This window comes from Festucalex cinctus, chromosome 15, assembly GCF_051991245.1.
Source record: "Festucalex cinctus isolate MCC-2025b chromosome 15, RoL_Fcin_1.0, whole genome shotgun sequence".
Taxonomy (NCBI): domain Eukaryota; kingdom Metazoa; phylum Chordata; class Actinopteri; order Syngnathiformes; family Syngnathidae; genus Festucalex; species Festucalex cinctus.
In genome coordinates, this window is record NC_135425.1 from 24637731 (window position 1) to 24655559 (window position 17829).

Genomic DNA, 17829 nt, shown 5'->3' on the forward strand with positions numbered 1-17829 from the left:
TGTTTTTTTTTTAATAAAATAAAAAATGCCTTACTATACATGGTCGTTTTTTTAACAAAATAAAAAAACGCCTTACTATACATGGTCGTTTTTTTGTTGTTTTTTTTTAATAAAATAAAAAATGCCTTACTATACATGGTCGTTTTTTTAACGAAATAAAAAACGCCTTACTATACATGGTCTTTTTTTTTTTTTTTTTTTAACAAAATAAAAAACGCCTTACTATAGTAAGGCGTTTTTTGTTTTTTTTAACAAAATAAAAAACGCCTTACTATACATGGTCGTTTTTTTAACGAAATAAAAAACGCCTTACTATACATGGTCGTTTTTTTAATGAAATAAAAAACGCCTTACTATACATGGTCGTTTTTTTTTAACGAAATAAAAAACGCCTTACTATACATGGTCGTTTTTTTTTCCTTTTTTTTTTTTTAACAAAATAAAAAACGCCTTACTATACATGGTCGTTTTTTTTTCCCTTTTTTTTTTTTTAACAAAATAAAAAATGCCTTACTATACATGGTCGTTTTTTTAACGAAATAAAAAACGCCTTACTATACATGGTCTTTTTTTTTTTTTTTTAACAAAATAAAAAACGCCTTACTATAGTAAGGCGTTTTTTGTTTTTTTTGTTTTTTTTAACAAAATAAAAAACGCCTTACTATACATGGTCGTTTTTTTTTTAACGAAATAAAAAACGCCTTACTATACTTGGTCGTTTTTTTTTCCTTTTTTTTTTTTTTAACAAAATAAAAAACGCCTTACTATACATGGTCTTTTTTTTTTTTTTTTTTTTTTTTTAATAAAATAAAAAACGCCTTACTATACATGGTCGTTTTTTTTTAACAAAATAAAAAACGCCTTACTATGCATGGTCGTTTTTTTTTTACGAAATAAAAAACGCCTTACTATACATGGTCGTTTTTTTAACGAAATAAAAAACGCCTTACTATACATGGTCGTTTTTTTAACGAAATAAAAAACGCCTTACTATACATGGTCGTTTTTTTAATGAAATAAAAAACGCCTTACTATACATGGTCGTTTTTTTTTTAACGAAATAAAAAACGCCTTACTATACATGGTCGTTTTTTTTTCCTTTTTTTTTTTTAACAAAATAAAAAACGCCTTACTATACATGGTCGTTTTTTTAACGAAATAAAAAACGCCTTACTATACATGGTCTTTTTTTTTTTTTTTTTTTAACAAAATAAAAAATGCCTTACTATACATGGTCGTTTTTTTAACGAAATAAAAAACGCCTTACTATACATGGTCGTTTTTTTAACGAAATAAAAAACGCCTTACTATACATGGTCTTTTTTTTTTTTTTTTAACAAAATAAAAAACGCCTTACTATAGTAAGGCGTTTTTTGTTTTTTTTGTTTTTTTTAACAAAATAAAAAACGCCTTACTATACATGGTCGTTTTTTTTTAACGAAATAAAAAACGCCTTACTATACTTGGTCGTTTTTTTTTCCTTTTTTTTTTTTAACAAAATAAAAAACGCCTTACTATACATGGTCTTTTTTTTTTTTTTTTTTTTTTTTTTTTTTTTTTTTTTATAAAATAAAAAACGCCTTACTATACATGGTCGTTTTTTTTTAACAAAATAAAAAACGCCTTACTATGCATGGTCGTTTTTTTTTTACGAAATAAAAAACGCCTTACTATACATGGTCGTTTTTTTTAACAAAATAAAAAACGCCTTACTATACATGGTCGTTTTTTTTTCCTTTTTTTTTTTAACAAAATAAAAAAACGCCTTACTATACATGGTCGTTTTTTTTTCCCTTTTTTTTTTTTAACAAAATAAAAAACGCCTTACTATACATGGTCGTTTTTTTTCCTTTTTTTTTTTTTAACAAAATAAAAAATGCCTTACTATACATGGTCGTTTTTTTAACGAAATAAAAAACGCCTTACTATACATGGTCATTTTTTTTTAACGAAATAAAAAACGCCTTACTATACATGGTCGTTTTTTGTTGTTGTTTTTTTAATAAAATAAAAAATGCCTGACTATACTTGGTCGTTTTTTTTTTAACAAAATAAAAAACGCCTTACTATACATGGTCGTTTTTTTTTTTTTTGTTTTTTAATAAAATAAAAAATGCCTGACTATACATGGTCGTTTTTTTAACGAAATAAAAAACGCCTTACTATACATGGTCGTTTTTTTAACGAAATAAAAAACGCCTTACTATACATGGTCGTTTTTTTTTTTGTTTTTTTTTAATAAAATAAAAAATGCCTTACTATACATGGTCGTTTTTGTTTTGTTTTTTCCAATAAAATAAAAAATGCCTTACTATACATGGTCGTTTTTTTTTTTTTTTTTTTTAAATAAAATAAAAAATGCCTTACTATACATGGTCGTTTTTTTAACAAAATAAAAAACGCCTTACTATACATGGTCGTTTTTTTTTTTTGTTTTTTTTTAATAAAATAAAAAATGCCTTACTATACATGGTCGTTTTTGTTTTGTTTTTTCCAATAAAATAAAAAATGCCTTACTATACATGGTCGTTTTTTTAACAAAATGAAAAACGCCTTACTATACATGGTCGTTTTTTTTTTTTTTTTTTAACAAAATAAAAAACGCCTTACTATACATGGTCGTTTTTTTTTTTTTTTTTTTTTTAATAAAATAAAAAATGCCTTTCTATACATGGTCGTTTTTTTAACGAAATAAAAAACGCCTTACTATACATGGTCTTTTTTTTTTTTTTTTTTTAACAAAATAAAAAACGCCTTACTATACATGGTCGTTTTTTTAACGAAATAAAAAACGCCTTACTATACATGGTCGTTTTTTTAATGAAATAAAAAACGCCTTACTATACATGGTCGTTTTTTTTTAACGAAATAAAAAACGCCTTACTATACATGGTCGTTTTTTTTTCCTTTTTTTTTTTTAACAAAATAAAAAACGCCTTACTATACATGGTCGTTTTTTTTTCCCTTTTTTTTTTTTTAACAAAATAAAAAATGCCTTACTATACATGGTCGTTTTTTTAACGAAATAAAAAACGCCTTACTATACATGGTCTTTTTTTTTTTTTTTAACAAAATAAAAAACGCCTTACTATAGTAAGGCGTTTTTTGTTTTTTTTGTTTTTTTTAACAAAATAAAAAACGCCTTACTATACATGGTCGTTTTTTTTTTAACGAAATAAAAAACGCCTTACTATACATGGTCGTTTTTTTTTCCTTTTTTTTTTTTTTAACAAAATAAAAAACGCCTTACTATATATACATGGTCTTTTTTTTTTTTTTTTTTTTTTTTTTAATAAAATAAAAAACGCCTTACTATACATGGTCGTTTTTTTTTAACAAAATAAAAAACGCCTTACTATACATGGTCGTTTTTTTTTCCTTTTTTTTTTTTAACAAAATAAAAAAACGCCTTACTATACATGGTCATTTTTTTTTTTTTTTTTTTAAGAAAATAAAAAACGCCTTACGATACATGGTCGTTTTTTTTGTTTTTTAACAAAATAAAAAATGCCTTACTATACATGGTCGTTTTTTTAATCAAATAAAAAATGCCTTACTATACATGGTCGTTTTTTTTTCCTTTTTTTTTTTTTAACAAAATAAAAAACGCCTTACTATACATGGTCGTTTTTTTTTCCCTTTTTTTTTTTTTAACAAAATAAAAAATGCCTTACTATACATGGTCGTTTTTTTAACGAAATAAAAAACGCCTTACTATACATGGTCTTTTTTTTTTTTTTTTAACAAAATAAAAAACGCCTGACTATACTTGGTCTTTTTTTTTTTTTTTTTTTTTTTTTAATAAAATAAAAAACGCCTTACTATACATGGTCATTTTTTTTTTTTTTTTTTTAATTAAATAAAAAATGCCTGACTATACTTGGTCGTTTTTTTTTAACAAAATAAAAAATGCCTTACTATACATGGTCTTTTTTTTTTGTTTTTTTTTTAATGAAATAAAAAATGCCTGACTATACTTGGTAGTTTTTTTTAACAAAATAAAAAACGCCTTACTATACATTGTCGGTTTTTTTTTAACGAAATAAAAAACGCCTTACTATACTTGGTCGTTTTTTTTTCCTTTTTTTTTTTTTTAACAAAATAAAAAACGCCTTACTATACATGGTCTTTTTTTTTTTTTTTTTTTTTTTTTAATAAAATAAAAAACGCCTTACTATACATGGTCGTTTTTTTTTAACAAAATAAAAAACGCCTTACTATGCATGGTCGTTTTTTTAACGAAATAAAAAACGCCTTACTATACATGGTCGTTTTTTTAACGAAATAAAAAACGCCTTACTATACATGGTCGTTTTTTTAATGAAATAAAAAACGCCTTACTATACATGGTCGTTTTTTTTTCCTTTTTTTTTTTTTTAACAAAATAAAAAACGCCTTACTATACATGGTCGTTTTTTTTTCCTTTTTTTTTTTTTAACAAAATAAAAAATGCCTTACTATACATGGTCGTTTTTTTAACGAAATAAAAAACGCCTTACTATACATGGTCTTTTTTTTAACAAAATAAAAAATTCCTTACTATACATGGTCGTTTTTTTTTAACAAAATAAAAAACGCCTTTGGTCGTTTTTTTAACGAAATAAAAAACGCCTTACGATACATGGTCAATTTTTTTTTTGTTTTTTTAATGAAATAAAAAATGCCTGACTATACTTGGTCGTTTTTTTAACGAAATAAAAAACGCCTTACTATACATGGTCTTTTTTTTTTTTTTTAACAAAATAAAAAACGCCTTACTATAGTAAGGCGTTTTTTGTTTTTTTTTGTTTTTTTTAACAAAATAAAAAACGCCTTACTATACATGGTCGTTTTTTTTTTTAACGAAATAAAAAACGCCTTACTATACATGGTCGTTTTTTTTTCCTTTTTTTTTTTTTTAACAAAATAAAAAACGCCTTACTATATATACATGGTCTTTTTTTTTTTTTTTTTTTTTTTTTTTTTTTTAATAAAATAAAAAACGCCTTACTATACATGGTCGTTTTTTTTTAACAAAATAAAAAACGCCTTACTATACATGGTCGTTTTTTTTTCCTTTTTTTTTTTAACAAAATAAAAAAACGCCTTACTATACATGGTCGTTTTTTTTTCCTTTTTTTTTTTTTAACAAAATAAAAAACGCCTTACTATACATGGTCGTTTTTTTTTCCTTTTTTTTTTTTTAACAAAATAAAAAATGCCTTACTATACATGGTCGTTTTTTTAACGAAATATAAAACGCCTTACTATACATGGTCGTTTTTTGTTGTTTTTTTAATAAAATAAAAAACGCCTTACTATACATGGTCGTTTTTTTTTAACAAAATAAAAAATGCCTGACTATACATGGTCGGTTTTTTTTAACAAAATAAAAAACGCCTTACTATACATGGTCGTTTTTTTTTTTTGTTTTTTTTTTTTTTAACAAAATAAAAAATGCCTTACTATACATGGTCATCTTTAAAAAAAAAAAAAAAATAAAAATCTTACTATACATGGTCATGATTTATTTATTTATTTTTTTGAGTCAGGGAATTTGAGACTTTTTTTTTTTCTAAATACTTTATTACACAAACTGTTGCAAACTTACAGCAAATCCCATCAAGGCGATCAAATCACTGCAACAGGGAATTTGAGACTGTCAGTTGTCATTGCTGCACTGCTTATGTCTAATCTGTTGGCTCTCTGGGGGCCCCTGCTGGCTAAGGGGCCCCAAGCCTTGCCTGATGGCAAGCTCCGCCGCAGTCTGGTCCTCACGAGTTTACCTCCCTCTCAAAACTGCCCGTCCACTCCACAGGGCGTCAACTGGTTCCACTGGAAGGGACACGAGACCTCCATCGAGTTCGCCGAGATGAAACTCCGACCAACCGACTTTGGAATTCCCGAGAGCAGGAGGAAAAGATCGTAGAGAGAGAGAACTTCAGCTCCACCAGATCCTCGCCAAAAAAAAAAAAAAGAAACACTCGACATCTGACATATGTTACGAGTGCATCCTTCATTTGGCACATCATCCACAACATCATCATATGTTCAATTACGAACATGAACTCATTCAATTGAGGTTTCTTTCGATTTCAGGGCAAATTAAAGTGTTGGTTTGAAAAAAAAAAATAAATAATGTGCACTTCATTTCCATTTGCTGCCAGCAGGTGGCAGTGTTCACCAGTGTCTAATAGGGTTTAACTTCATCAGCTTTTTGAAAAAAAAAAAAAAAAAATCTTCGTTTAAAAAAAATGCCTTACTATACATGGTCGTTTTTTTAACAAAATAAAAAACGCCTTACTATACATGGTCGTTTTTTTGTTTTTTTTTAATAAAATAAAAAACGCCTTACTATACATGGTCGTTTTTTTTTAACAAAATAAAAAACGCCTTACTATACATGGTCTTTTTTTTTTTTTTTTTTAACAAAATAAAAAACGCCTTACTATACATGGTCGTTTTTTTAACGAAATAAAAAACGCCTTACTATACATGGTCTTTTTTTTTTTTTTTTTAAATAAAATAAAAAACGCCTTACTATACATGGTCGTTTTTTTTTTTTAATAAAATAAAAAATGCCTTACTATACATGGTCGTTTTTTTAACAAAATAAAAAACGCCTTACTATACATGGTCGTTTTTTTTTTTTTTTAATAAAATAAAAAATGCCTTACTATACATGGTCGTTTTTTTAACGAAATAAAAAACGCCTTACTATACATGGTCGTTTTTTTTTGGTTTTTTTTAATAAAATAAAAAACGCCTTACTATACATGGTCGTTTTTTTTTAACAAAATAAAAAACGCCTTACTATACATGGTCATTTTTTTTTTTTTTTTTTAAGAAAATAAAAAACGCCTTACGATACATGGTCGTTTTTTTTTGTTTTTTAACAAAATAAAAAATGCCTTACTATACATGGTCGTTTTTTTAATCAAATAAAAAATGCCTTACTATACATGGTCGTTTTTTTTTGTTTTGTTTTTTTAATAAAATAAAAAACGGCTTACTATACATGGTCTTTTTTTTTTTTTTTTTTTTACAAAATAAAAAACGCCTTACTATACATGGTCGTTTTTTTTTTTTTTTAATAAAATAAAAAATTCCTTACTATACATGGTCGTTTTTTTAACGAAATAAAAAACGCCTTACTATACATGGTCTTTTTTTTTTTTTTTTAAATAAAATAAAAAACGCCTTACTATACATGGTCGTTTTTTTTTTTTTTAATAAAATAAAAAATGCCTTACTATACATGGTCGTTTTTTTAACAAAATAAAAAACGCCTTACTATACATGGTCGTTTTTTTTTTTTTTTAATAAAATAAAAAATGCCTTACTATACATGGTCGTTTTTTTAACGAAATAAAAAACGCCTTACTATACATGGTCGTTTTTTTTTGTTTTTTTTTAATAAAATAAAAAACGCCTTACTATACATGGTCGTTTTTTTTTAACAAAATAAAAAACGCCTTACTATACATGGTCATTTTTTTTTTTTTTTTTTTAAGAAAATAAAAAACGCCTTACGATACATGGTCGTTTTTTTTTGTTTTTTAACAAAATAAAAAATGCCTTACTATACATGGTCGTTTTTTTAATCAAATAAAAAATGCCTTACTATACATGGTCGTTTTTTTTTGGTTTTTTTTTTTAATAAAATAAAAAACGGCTTACTATACATGGTCTTTTTTTTTTTTTTTTTTAACAAAATAAAAAACGCCTTACTATACATGGTCGTTTTTTTTTTTTTTTAATAAAATAAAAAATGCCTTACTATACATGGTCGTTTTTTTAACGAAATAAAAAACGCCTTACTATACATGGTCTTTTTTTTTTTTTTTTTAAATAAAATAAAAAACGCCTTACTATACATGGTCGTTTTTTTTTTTTTTAATAAAATAAAAAATGCCTTACTATACATGGTCGTTTTTTTAACAAAATAAAAAACGCCTTACTATACATGGTCGTTTTTTGTTTTTTTTAATAAAATAAAAAATGCCTTACTATACATGGTCGTTTTTTTAACGAAATAAAAAACGCCTTACTATACATGGTCGTTTTTTTTTTTTTTTAATAAAATAAAAAATGCCTTACTATACATGGTCGTTTTTTTAACGAAATAAAAAACGCCTTACTATACATGGTCATTTTTTTTTTTTTTTAAATAAAATAAAAAACGCCTTACTATACATGGTCGTTTTTTTTTTTTTTAATAAAATAAAAAATGCCTTACTATACATGGTCGTTTTTTTAACAAAATAAAAAACGCCTTACTATACATGGTCGGTTTTTTTTTTTTTTAATAAAATAAAAAATGCCTTACTATACATGGTCGTTTTTTTAACGAAATAAAAAACGCCTTACTATACATGGTCGTTTTTTTAACAAAATAAAAAACGCCTTACTATACATGGTCGTTTTTTTTTTTTTTTTATAAAATAAAAAATGCCTTACTATACATGGTCGTTTTTTTAACGAAATAAAAAACGCCTTACTATACATGGTCGGTTTTTTTTGTTTTTTTTTAATAAAATAAAAAACGCCTTACTATACATGGTCATTTTTTTTTTTTTTTAAGAAAATAAAAAACGCCTTACGATAGATGGTCGTTTTTTTTTGTTTTTTAACAAAATAAAAAATGCCTTACTATACATGGTCGTTTTTTTAATCAAATAAAAAATGCCTTACTATACATGGTCGTTTTTTTTTTTTTTTTTTTTATAAAATAAAAAACGGCTTACTATACATGGTCGTTTTTTTTTTGTTTTTTTTTTTAATGAAATAAAAAATGCCTGACTATACTTGGTCGTTTTTTTTTAACAAAATAAAAAACGCCTTACTATACATGGTCGTTTTTTTTAACAAAATAAAAAACGCCTTACTATACATGGTCTTTTTTTTTTTTTTTTTTTTTTTAATAAAATAAAAAACAGCTTACTATACATGGTCGTTTTTTTAACAAAATAAAAAACGCCTTACTATACATGGTCTTTTTTTTTTTTCTTTTTAACAAAATAAAAAACGCCTTACTATACATGGTCGTTTTTTTTGTTTTTTTTTAATAAAATAAAAAATGCCTTACTATACATGGTCGTTTTTTTAACGAAATAAAAAACCCCCTTACTATACATGGTCGTTTTTTTAACGAAATAAAAAACGCCTTACTATACATGGTCATTTTTTTTTTTTTTTAAATAAAATAAAAAACGCCTTACTATACATGGTCGTTTTTTTTTTTTTTAATAAAATAAAAAATGCCTTACTATACATGGTCGTTTTTTTAACAAAATAAAAAACGCCTTACTATACATGGTCGTTTTTTTTTTTTTTTAATAAAATAAAAAATGCCTTACTATACATGGTCGTTTTTTTAACGAAATAAAAAACGCCTTACTATACATGGTCGTTTTTTTAACAAAATAAAAAACGCCTTACTATACATGGTCGTTTTTTTTTTTTTTTTATAAAATAAAAAATGCCTTACTATACATGGTCGTTTTTTTAACGAAATAAAAAACGCCTTACTATACATGGTCGGTTTTTTTTGTTTTTTTTTAATAAAATAAAAAACGCCTTACTATACATGGTCATTTTTTTTTTTTTTTTAAGAAAATAAAAAACGCCTTACGATAGATGGTCGTTTTTTTTTGTTTTTTAACAAAATAAAAAATGCCTTACTATACATGGTCGTTTTTTTAATCAAATAAAAAATGCCTTACTATACATGGTCGTTTTTTTTTTGTTTTTTTTTATAAAATAAAAAACGGCTTACTATACATGGTCGTTTTTTTTTTGTTTTTTTTTTTAATGAAATAAAAAATGCCTGACTATACTTGGTCGTTTTTTTTAACAAAATAAAAAACGCCTTACTATACATGGTCGTTTTTTTTAACAAAATAAAAAACGCCTTACTATACATGGTCTTTTTTTTTTTTTTTTTTTTTTTTAATAAAATAAAAAACAGCTTACTATACATGGTCGTTTTTTTAACAAAATAAAAAACGCCTTACTATACATGGTCTTTTTTTTTTTTCTTTTTAACAAAATAAAAAACGCCTTACTATACATGGTCGTTTTTTTTGTTTTTTTTTAATAAAATAAAAAACGCCTTACTATACATGGTCGGGTTTTTTTAACAAAATAAAAAACGCCTTACTATCCATGGTCATTTTTTTTTTTTTTAATAAAATAAAAAACGCCCTACTATACATGGTCGTTTTTTTTTTAACGAAATAAAAAACGCCTTACTATACATGGTCCTTTTTTTTTGTTTTAATAAAATAAAAAACGCCTTACTATACATGGTCGTTTTTTTTTGTTTGTTTTTTAATGAAATAAAAAATGCCTGACTATACTTGGTCGTTTTTTTTAACAAAATAAAAAACGCCTTACTATACATGGTCGTTTTTTTTTTTTTTTTAAATAAAATAAAAAATGCCTTACTATACATGGTCGTTTTTTTTGTTTGTTTTTTAATGAAATAAAAAATGCCTGACTATACTTGGTCGTTTTTTTTAACGAAATAAAAAATGCCTTACTATACATGGTCGTTTTTTTTTTTTTTTTTTTTAATAAAATAAAAAATGCCTGACTATACTTGGTCGTTTTTTTTAACAAAATAAAAAATGCCTTACTATACATGGTCGTTTTTTTTTTTTTTGTTTTTAATTAAATAAAAAATGCCTGACTATACTTGGTAGTTTTTTTTAACAAAATAAAAAACGCCTTACTATAATTGTCGTTTTTTTTTCCTTTTTTTTTTTAACAAAATAAAAAACGCCTTACTATACATGGTCGTTTTTTTTTCCTTTTTTTTTTTTAACAAAATAAAAAACGCCTTACTATACATGGTCGTTTTTTTAACGAAATAAAAAACGCCTTACTCTCCATGGTCGTTTTTTTTTTTTTTTTTTAAATAAAATAAAAAATGCCTTACTATATATACATGGTCGTTTTTTTTTTGTTTTTTTTTTAATGAAATAAAAAATGCCTGACTATACTTGGTAGTTTTTTTTAACAAAATAAAAAACGCCTTACTATACATTGTCGTTTTTTTTTCCTTTTTTTTTTTTAACAAAATAAAAAACGCCTTACTATACATGGTCGTTTTTTTTCCATTTTTTTTTTTTTAACAAAATAAAAAACGCCTTACTATACATGGTCGTTTTTTTAACGAAATAAAAAACACCTTACTATACATGGTCGTTTTTTTTTGTTTTTTTTTAATAAAATAAAAAACGCCTTACTATACATTGTCGTTTTTTTTTCCTTTTTTTTTTTTTAACAAAATAAAAAACGCCTTACTATACATGGTCGTTTTTTTAACAAAATAAAAAACGCCTTACTACATACACATGGTCGTTTTTTTTCCTTTTTTTTTTTTTTTTAACAAAATAAAAAACGCCTTACTATACATGGTCGTTTTTTTTTGTTTTTTTTTAATAAAATAAAAAACGCCTTACTATACATGGTCGTTTTTTTTTTAACGAAATAAAAAACGCCTTACTATACATGGTCGTTTTTTTTTTTTTAATAAAATAAAAAACGCCTTACTATACATGGTCGTTTTTTGTTTTGTTTTTTTAACAAAATAAAAAACGCCTTACTATACATGGTCTTTTTTTTTTAACGAAATAAAAAACGCCTTACTATACATGGTCCTTTTTTTTTAACGAAATAAAAAACGCCTTACTATACATGGTCTTTTTTTTTTTTTTAATAAAATAAAAAACGCCTTACTATACATGGTCGTTTTTTGTTTTGTTTTTTTAATAAAATAAAAAACGCCTTACTATACATGGTCGGTTTTTTTCCTTTTTTTTTTTTTTAACAAAATAAAAAACGCCTTACTATACATTGTCGTTTTTTTTTTCCTTTTTATTTTTTTAACAAAATAAAAAACGCCTTACTATACATGGTCGTCTTTTTTTCCTTTTTTTTTTTTAACAAAATAAAAAACGCCTTACTATACATGGTCGTTTTTTTTTTTTTTTTTTAATAAAATAAAAAACGCCTTACTATACATGGTCGTTTTTTTTTAACAAAATAAAAAACGCCACACTATACATGGTCTTTTTTTTTTTTTTTTATAAAATTAAAAGCGCCTTACTATACATGGTCGTTTTTTTGTTTTTGTTTTTTAATAAAATAAAAAACGCCTTACATGGTCGTTTTTTTTTAACAAAATAAAAAACGCCTTTGGTCGTTTTTTTAACGAAATAAAAAACGCCTTACGATACATGGTCAATTTTTTTTTTGTTTTTTTAATGAAATAAAAAACGGCTTACTATACATGGTCGTTTTTTTTTTGTTTTTTTTTTAACAAAATAAAAAACGCCTTACTATACATGGTCGTTTTTTTTTTTGTTTTTTTTTAATAAAATAAAAAATGCCTGACTATACATGGTCGTTTTTTTTTAACAAAATAAAAAACGCCTTACTATACATGGTCGTGTTTTTTTTTGTTTTTTTTTTAATAAAATAAAAAATGCCTGACTATACATGGTCGGTTTTTTTTCTTTTCTTTTTTTTAACAAAATAAAAAAACGCCTTACTATACATGGTCGTTTTTTTTTTAACAAAATAAAAAACGCCACACTATACATGGTCTTTTTTTTTTTTTTTTTAATAAAATTAAAAGCGCCTTACTATACATGGTCGTTTTTTTTAACAAAATAAAAAATGCCTTACTATACATGGTCTTTTTTTTTTTTTTTTTTTTTTTTAATAAAATAAAAAACGCCTTACTATACATGGTCCTTTTTTTTAACGAAATAAAAAACGCCTTACTATACATGGTCTTTTTTTTTTTTTTTTACAAAATAAAAAACGCCTTACTATACATGGTCGTTTTTTTTTCTTTTTTTTTTTTTTTTACAAAATAAAAAAAAGCCTTACTATACATGGTCGTTTTTTTTTTGTTTTTTTTTTTATAAAATAAAAAATGCCTGACTATACATGGTCGTTTTTTTTTCTTTTCTTTTTTTTAACAAAATAAAAAAACGCCTTACTATACATGGTCGTTTTTTTTTTTAACAAAATAAAAAACGCCAGACTATACATGGTCTTTTTTTTTTTTTTTTTTTAATAAAATTAAAAGCGCCTTACTATACATGGTCGTTTTTTTTAACAAAATAAAAAATGCCTTACTATACATGGTCTTTTTTTTTTGTTTTTTTTGTTTTAATAAAATAAAAAATGCCTTACTATACATGGTCGGTTTTTTTTTTGGTTTTTTTTAATGAAATAAAAAATGCCTGACTATACTTGGTAGTTTTTTTTAACAAAATAAAAAACGCCTTACTATAATTGTCGTTTTTTTTTGTTTTTTTTAATAAAATAAAAAATGCTTACTATACATGGTCCTTTTTTTTTGTTTTAATAAAATAAAAAACGCCTTACTATACATGGTCGTTTTTTTTCCTTTTTTTTTTTTTTTTAACAAAATAAAAAATGCCTTACTATACATGGTCGTTTTTTTGTTTTTGTTTTTTAATAAAATAAAAAACGCCTTACATGGTCGTTTTTTTTTAACAAAATAAAAAACGCCTTTGGTCGTTTTTTTAACGAAATAAAAAACGCCTTACGATACATGGTCAATTTTTTTTTTGTTTTTTTAATGAAATAAAAAATGCCTGACTATACTTGGTCGTTTTTTTAACAAAATAAAAAAACGCCTTACTATACATGGTCGTTTTTTTTTGTGGTTTTTTTTAATGAAATAAAAAATGCCTGACTATACTTGGTAGTTTTTTTTAACAAAATAAAAAACGCCTTACTATACATTGTCGTTTTTTTTTTCCTTTTTTTTTTTTAACAAAATAAAAAACGCCTTACTATACATGGTCCTTTTTTTTTGTTTTAATAAAATAAAAAACGCCTTACTATACATGGTCGTTTTTTTTTTAACAAAATAAAAAACGCCACACTATACATGGTCGTTTTTTTTTAACAAAATAAAAAACGCCACACTATACATGGTCTTTTTTTTTTTTTTTTTTAATAAAATTAAAAGCGCCTTACTATACATGGTCGTTTTTTTGTTTTTGTTTTTTAATAAAATAAAAAACGCCTTACATGGTCGTTTTTTTTTAACAAAATAAAAAACGCCTTACGATACATGGTCAATTTTTTTTTTGTTTTTTTAATGAAATAAAAAACGGCTTACTATACATGGTCGTTTTTTTGTTTTGTTTTGTTTTTTAACAAAATAAAAAACGCCTGACTATACATGGTCGTTTTTTTTTTGTTTTTTTTTTAATAAAATAAAAAATGCCTGACTATACATGGTCGTTTTTTTTTTAACAAAATAAAAAACGCCTTACTATACATGGTCGTTTTTTTTTTGTTTTTTTTTTAATAAAATAAAAAATGCCTGACTATACATGGTCGTTTTTTTTTCTTTTCTTTTTTTTAACAAAATAAAAAAACGCCTTACTATACATGGTCGTTTTTTTTTTAACAAAATAAAAAACGCCACACTATACATGGTCTTTTTTTTTTTTTTTTTTTATTTTTATAAAATTAAAAGCGCCTTACTATACATGGTCGTTTTTTTAATCAAATAAAAAATGCCTTACTATACATGGTCGTTTTTTTTTTGTTTTTTTTTAACAAAATAAAAAATGCCTTACTATACATGGTCGTTTTTTTAATCAAATAAAAAATGCCTTACTATACATGGTCGTTTTTTTAACAAAATAAAAAACGCCTTACTATACATGGTCGTTTTTTTTCCTTTTTTTTTTTTTTAACAAAATAAAAAACGCCTTACTATACATGGTCGTTTTTTTTTCTGTTTTTTTTTTTTAATAAAATAAAAAACGCCTTACTATACATGGTCGTTTTTTTTTTTTTTTTTTTTTTTTTAACAAAATAAAAAACGCCTTACTATACATGGTCGTTTTTTTTTTTAACGAAATAAAAAACGCCTTACTATACATGGTCTTTTTTTTTTTATAAAATAAAAAACGCCTTACTATACATGGTCGTTTTTTTTTAACAAAATAAAAAACGCCTTACTATACATGGTCCTTTTTTTTTGTTTTAATAAAATAAAAAACGCCTTACTATACATGGTCGTTTTTTTTTGTTTTTTTTAATAAAATAAAAAATGCCTTACTATACATGGTCGTCTTTTAAAAAAAATAATAATAAAAAAAATAAAAACGTCTTAGTATACATGGTCATTAAAAAAAACAAAACAACTTACGTCGTTTAAAAAAATGCCTTACTATACATGTTTGTCTTTAAAAAAAAAAAAAAAAAAAGTCTTACTTTACATGGTCGTCTTTTAAAAAAATAATTAAAAAAATAAAAACATCTTAGTATACATGGTCATTAAAAAAAAAAACAAACAACTTACGTCATTTAAAAAAATGCCTTACTATATATGGTCGTCTTTAAAAAAAAAAAAAAAAAAAAAAGTCTTACTATACATGGTCGTCTTAAAAAAAAACAAAAAAAAACAAAACACTCGACATCTGACATATGTTACGAGTGCATCCTTCATTTGGCACATCATCCACAACATCATCATATGTTCAATTACGAACATGAACTCATTCAATTGAGGTTTCTTTCGATTTCAGGGCAAATTAAAGTGTTGGTTTGAAAAAAAAAAATAAATAATGTGCACTTCATTTCCATTTGCTGCCAGCAGGTGGCAGTGTTCACCAGTGTCTAATAGGGTTTAACTTCATAACAACAAAACATTGTCAACAAAATGTACAGGTTAGTTTACACACAAAAAAAAAAAGTAAGAAATAAATGATTAAACCGATATTTGTTGCTTTGCTCAACTTTATTTGTGAGAATTTAGTGGAAACTTTGCATACGTTTTGTGTGGACCACTTTTGTTGACACCATTGTGACGTGTTGCGGACCCATAAGTGACCTTTTGTTCTTTCTTTTTTTGTTTGTTTGTTTTTTACACTTTGTTGACACTGTTTACTTTTTGCCGTCACGAAGGTTGACATTTTGTTGACCCTTTTGGACTGTATGTGTACATTTATAAACTTTGTGTACCTTTTGTCAACACTAACGGCACCTTTGTGTGACTTTTGTGCCGACCGTTGACACTTTATGAGGTCTTTTTTTTTTTTTTTTTTTTTCATCATCATTTGTGTGTACCTTCTGTTCCAACTCGGTTCGACATTACTTTGAGACCCTAACTCCAGTTTACAGACACCTTTTTTAAACGCTAACCCCAGTTTAAAACCAACTTTAAAACCTTGACCCTAGTTCAAAGCCCCACTTTAAGACCCTAATAGTTTAAAACCCCAATTTGAAAACCCCCATCTTGATTTAAAACTCCCACTTTTAAACCTCCTCCTAGTGTAAAACTCACAAATACCGCGCACATTTCAGCAGCCTGTACGTGGACTTTCGCCTTAAGAGGATTGCGCGCGTTTGTCGAGCGCACGTACGAGCCGGGTCACGAGATCACGAGCCCAATTTCTTTCATCATCGCGCCGGCCATCTGCGCGCAAAGCTCCTTACGGCCGCAAACGTCAACGCGCCACTCGTCCACTCACATTCACAAAAAAAAAAAAAAAAAGAGTTAGCGCCACTTGCTAACCAAAACAGCAGCACCTAGCAGGAGTCTTGGCGGAAACCTGGGTGACACCCAGGACTGGTCGCCAAACGATTGTAGGGCGCATATGGACAACAATTTCATGTTCAACCCTTACATGTTGAACATGGACAAAAAAATCCTGCGTGAACAATAACGAGCAGTCCGCCCCGACGCGTCCCCGGACTCGGTTTGGTGCGCTGATGGCGGATTAGGGCCTCATTCTCAGGAGCGTTGGGTTTATTTTGGGTTTGACGGGATCAAAACGGGATTATGCTGACAATGAATCCTCGCAGCTAAACTTAGACACACTTGGTCAGTAACTTTATTCTTTTTTTTTTTTTTTTTAAAGATGGCTAGTCAATTCTTCGGAGCCCCTCTGGTGTCAGGGTCTGAATTTTTATTATCTTTTTTTTTTTTTTTGCTAATCTGCACCCACAGTTTACTAATCTGTAAACCGTGGGTACGGTTTACTAAACTGTGGGTATAGATTAGTAAACTGTGGGTATAGATTAGTAAACTGTGGGTACGGTTTACTAAACTGTGGGTACAGATTAGTAAACTGTGGGTACAGATTAGTAAACTGTGGGTACAGATTAGTAAACTGTGGTTACAGATTAGTAAACTGTGGGTACAGATTAGTAAACTGTGGGTACGGTTTGCTAAACTGTGGATATGGTTTACTAAACTGTGGGTACGGTTTACTAAACTGTGGGTACAGATTAGTAAACTGTGGGTACAGATTAGTAAACTGTGGGTACAGATTAGTAAACTGTGGTTACAGATTAGTAAACTGTGGGTACAGATTAGTAAACTGTGGGTACGGTTTGCTAAACTGTGGATATGGTTTACTAAACTGTGGGTACAGATTAGTAAACTGTGGGTACAGATTAGCAAAAAAATAAAAAAATAAAAAATCAGACCCTGAGACCAGAGGGGCTCCGTACAATTCAGAATTTACAGAAGTGAACAAAATATGACATTAAAAAAACATGACATCACATTTGAAGGTAAACGTGAAGTGAACTTTTCCGTCTAATTGTGGCCGTGGCTTTTTACCGCTGAACGTTTCTGTCAATGATTAAGCAAGACGTGAACCGGCTGCTCTCTCCTGCTATCTGGCCTCTCGCTGATAAGCCGTCTGAACTCTCTGCCTTATCTTTTTTTTTTTTTTTTTTTTTTTTTTTTCATCAAGTCATATTGGCTGGCCAATGGGGCAGCCCCCGGTCTTGCCCAAATAACATTAGCATAGCCCCAAATTGACTGAAAGT

General features: G+C 26.0%; 1 protein-coding gene across 17 annotated transcripts in view; it reads left to right on the forward strand.

The window, feature by feature from the left end:
- The window catches only part of LOC144002721 (tenascin-like), a 46161-nt gene extending 39962 nt beyond the window's left edge, over nucleotides 1–6199 (forward strand). For all 17 annotated transcript variants that reach the window (XM_077498174.1, XM_077498176.1, XM_077498175.1 and 14 more), the window contains one exon: nucleotides 5798–6199. In XM_077498174.1, the coding sequence (XP_077354300.1) occupies nucleotides 5798–5908 (111 nt within the window). In that variant the 3' untranslated portion in view covers nucleotides 5909–6199. The remainder of the gene's footprint in view (nucleotides 1–5797) is intronic.
- Nucleotides 6200–17829: the final 11630 nt, after the last annotated feature.